The following is a 4094-nucleotide window of genomic DNA, read 5'->3' as shown; positions in this document are numbered from 1 at the left end:
GGTCATGTTTGTTCAGAGCTTAAAGACCTTCCTTCCTTCCTTCCTTCCTTCCTTCCTTCCTTCCTTCCTTCCTTCCTTCCTTCCTTCCTCTTCATCCTAAGTCATGTCACGGGGGTAGCAGTTTGAGCAGGGAAGTCCAGACCTCTCTTTCCTCAGACACCTCTTCCTGCTCTTCTGGGAGGACTCCAAGGTGTTCCCAGACCAGCTGAGTTCTCTCCAGCATGTCCTGGGTCTTCCTCTGGGTCTTCCTCTGGGTCTTCCTCTGGGTCTCCTCCCAGTTGGACATGCCTGAAGCACCTCCCTAGGGAGGCATCCAGGAGGCATCCTAACCAGATGAACCACCTCAACTGGCTCCTCTGGACGTGGAGGAGCAGCGGCTCTACTCTGAGTCCCTCCTGGATGACTGAGCTTCTCAGCCTATCTCTAAGGGAGAGCCCAGACACCCTGCAGAGGAAACTCATTTCAGCTGCTTGGATCTGTGATCTCCTTCTTCAGTCACTACCCAAAGCTCCTGACCATAGATGAGGGTAGGAACGTAGACACACTGGTAAACTGAGAGCTTCACCTTCTGGCTCAGCTCCCTCTTCACCACATCAGACCGGTACAGAGTCTGTAAAACTGTGGAAGCTGCACTGATCCATCTGTCAATCTCACACTCCATTCTTCCCTCACTGTGAACAAGACCCTGAGATACTTGAACTCCTCCACTTGAGGCAGAACGTCACCCCAACCTGGAGAGAGCGACCCTCCTTTTTCTGACTGAGTCGATGACTTCTCCAAGTCCACAAAACATATGTAGACTGGATTAGCAAACTCCCATGACCCCTCGAGGACACTAGTGAGGGTAAAGAGTTGGTCCACTGTTCCACGGCCAGGACAGAACCCACATTGTTCCTCCAGAAGGCTAAGGAGAGTGACGCCTCTGTAATTGGAGCACACCCTCCGCTCCACCTTTTTAAAGGGAGGAACCACCACCCCAGTCTGCCAAACCAGTGGCACTGCCCTTGATGTCCATGTGATGTTGCAAAGACATGTCAACCAGGACAGCCCCAATACATCCAGAGGCTTGAGGAAATCAGGGCGGATCTCATCCACCCCTGGAGCCCTGCCACCGTGGAGCTTTTTAACTACCTCAGTCACCTCAGCTCCAGTTATGGACAGACCCAACACCAAAGTCCTCAGACTCTGCTTCCTCCATAGAAGACGTGCTGGTGGGATTGAGAAGGTCCAAGAACTACTCCTTCCACCTCCCGACGACATCACTGGTTGAGGTCAGCAGCACCCCACCTTCACTGAGCAGTGTTAGTGAAGTGCTGCTTCCCCCGCCTCAGCCACTGCGTGGTTTACCAGAATATCCTCGGAGCTGACCGAGAGTCTTTGTCCAAGGCCTCACCAAACTCTCTGCCAAACTGATAGCCTTTCAACAAACAACAACGACAACAACGACTGAGTCGGAAGTTCCCACGTGGAAGAGTTTGAGTCTTAAACATGTTTTTATATCCAGACACCAGATTTTGAAATGGCGCCCCCACTTAAAATATGGAGTCTATGGCAAAATTGTGATTATTTCATTTTTTTCTCCTGCAGTGTAGGTGGGCTACTACATCTATAGCCCCACCAGATGTCATGTTGCTAGGTGCACTAATTTCTGTGCTACGGTTGACCAAATATCTCTAGAAAACATATAAAAACAATATGACCCCCGCTTCGTGTAGTGGGGGTCATAACAATTCTAATTCATACTAATTAGTAATAATTCTAATTCATACTAATTCATTTCATAAAATAGTTTAAAGATTCTCTGCCACTTTTTGTTTAGTATTGTTAAAATGTGAGTGTAACAAGCCTCAGGCCAGTCCCTGCTACATTATGGGTTGTTCATGGATTTGTAATGGTGATGCTTGTTTCCAGTCAGACATTTTAAAGGTACACTACAATTAGTCAAACACTGGTTGCTGAAAGGAATTATTTTCTGCCACATTTTCTCTGAACTTGCAGACTTTATCATTTCACCATGTTTATTGCAGCTTACATTTTTTTATTTTGCTTCATGTTTTCAGTTTAGTTTTTTTCCACCTGCAGCTTTAATCTTCCTGTCCTCTTCAGTAGAAAGTCTTCTTGACTTATTGATAGAAGTTTTTCTCAAGCTTGTTGTTTGGAGGTTAATAGGTGTTAATATAAATATGACACATTATCAGTTTCAGTTGAGCTGGAGAGTCAAGTATGTATTAATAACTGTGCAGCAGTGTGTGAAGGTGAGCAGACTTCTGCACACGATCCCAGCACAGGGCTGATGATGAGTGTGTTGACGTGAGGCCAGAGTTAACTCTATAAAAGAAACCAGTTTCTTCAAAGGTGAATTTCTGTCCATTTGGTTTCAGGTTCGTGTCTTCTACACCCAAGTGCTGAATGAGGAGGAGCGCCAAAGATTGTGCCAGAACATGGCAGGAGCCCTGAAGGGAGCTCAGCTCTTTATCCAGAAACGAATGGTGAGTGGTCATCATACGTGTCCCCATGCAGAGCAAACACTACATCCTGACACTTATACTATGCTTTGTTTTTGTTTGTTTTTATGTGAAAACACAAGATTTTTATACTACTAGTGAAATAGACAAGTTTCCTAACTGCATACTGATGGTGTAAAAGAATCTCTAACTGGTTTGAACCAGTTAGAGATTTCTTTAATTTCGGTAACAGGATGTTGCATAGACCAACAACTCTGATGTGTGGTTTTGTTGTTTTCATTTCTGTCATACTGTAGAACAGTTTGTTCTCAGGTTCATTCCACAGACGTTTTTAAAATGACATGTTCACCACATTCACACTGGAAAATATGACTTGAATCAGGGCACACACACACACACACACACACACCTGTAGCCACATCCAACCAAAAGAGGTCTTAAATGTGGAAAATGAACTTGAAGCCACAAGACTTCAGTTTGTGTTAACATCAAGTCCTCTCTAAGTTTTTTTATAATTTGTTTATTAGGGAAATACAACATTTAGTGAACAGTTACAATCATGTTTTTCCCATATTTTCTTTTTGTTTTATGCAGACATTAAACTAAAAGTTTTCAAATAAATACATTCATGTACACATACAAAAAACTAAATTAAAAACAAAAATAATAACAATAAAATACAATAATGGGGGCAGGGAACTATCATTCAGAAGGTAAGTTCTTTAATGACTTGCAATAGTTCAGAAAAGAGCCCCATATTTGATCAAATTTTCCATAGTTGCCTTGTTTTGTAAAACCGATCTTTTCCAGTTTAAGAAATGACATAACATCTCGAAACCATAAAGAAATAAAGATGATTTCCAAAGAAGTAAAACACAATGTCTGGCTAAAAGTGATGTAAAGGCCAATATTTTAGACTGAGCGGAGTTCATTATTACAGCATTGATTGGAAGCCCAAAAACAGCTAAGAAAGGGTCCATGCAGACTTGGATACCGAGAGCTTTGGAGAGAATAACTGAGTATTGATTCCAAAAGTTATAGAGATTCTGGCATGAAAAAAAAATATGACTCAGGTTACATGGGCTGGCATGACACCTCTCACACTGATCTACCACATGTGGATAAATCTTAGACAAACGGGATTTTGAATAATGAATCCTATATAATACCTTAAACTGAATAAGTTGCAATCTAGCACAAGACGTACTATAACGAACACTGGATGTTGCTTTCTCCCATTGTTCATTTGAAAAATGTATACCTAACTCCTGTTCCCAAGCTTCTCTTATTTTAGTCACTGAAAGGATATCTAAATCCATAAGTTGTTTATATATAAATGATACAGTGGGGAAAATAAGTATTTAGTCAGTCACCAATTGTGCAAGTTCTCCCACTTAAAAAGATGAGAGAGGCCTGTAAATGACATCATAGGTAGACCTCAACTATGAGAGACAAAATGTGAAAAAAAATTTGAGAAAATCATTTTGTCTGACTTTTAAAGAATTTTTTTGAAAATAATGGTGGAAAATACTGTAAGTATTTGGTCAATAACAAAATTTCATCTCAATACTTTGTTGTATATCCTTTGTTGGCAATGACAGAGGTCAAACGTTTTCTGTAAGTCTTCAC

General features: G+C 41.7%; 1 protein-coding gene across 1 annotated transcript in view; it reads left to right on the top strand.

Annotated features, from left to right (window-relative positions):
• The window catches only part of cat (catalase), a gene marked incomplete in the record, with an annotated part of 27649 nt that overhangs the window by 14434 nt on the left and 9121 nt on the right, over positions 1–4094 (top strand). Inside the window, 1 exon segment of the mRNA XM_014030318.1 lies at positions 2382–2489. Coding sequence (XP_013885772.1) covers positions 2382–2489 — 108 coding nt within the window.

This window comes from Austrofundulus limnaeus, unplaced genomic scaffold, assembly GCF_001266775.1.
Source record: "Austrofundulus limnaeus strain Quisiro unplaced genomic scaffold, Austrofundulus_limnaeus-1.0 Scaffold1039, whole genome shotgun sequence".
Taxonomy (NCBI): Eukaryota; Metazoa; Chordata; class Actinopteri; order Cyprinodontiformes; family Rivulidae; genus Austrofundulus; species Austrofundulus limnaeus.
The sequence above is the reverse complement of the archived record's forward strand: the minus strand, read 5'-3'. Positions and strand labels throughout refer to the sequence as shown.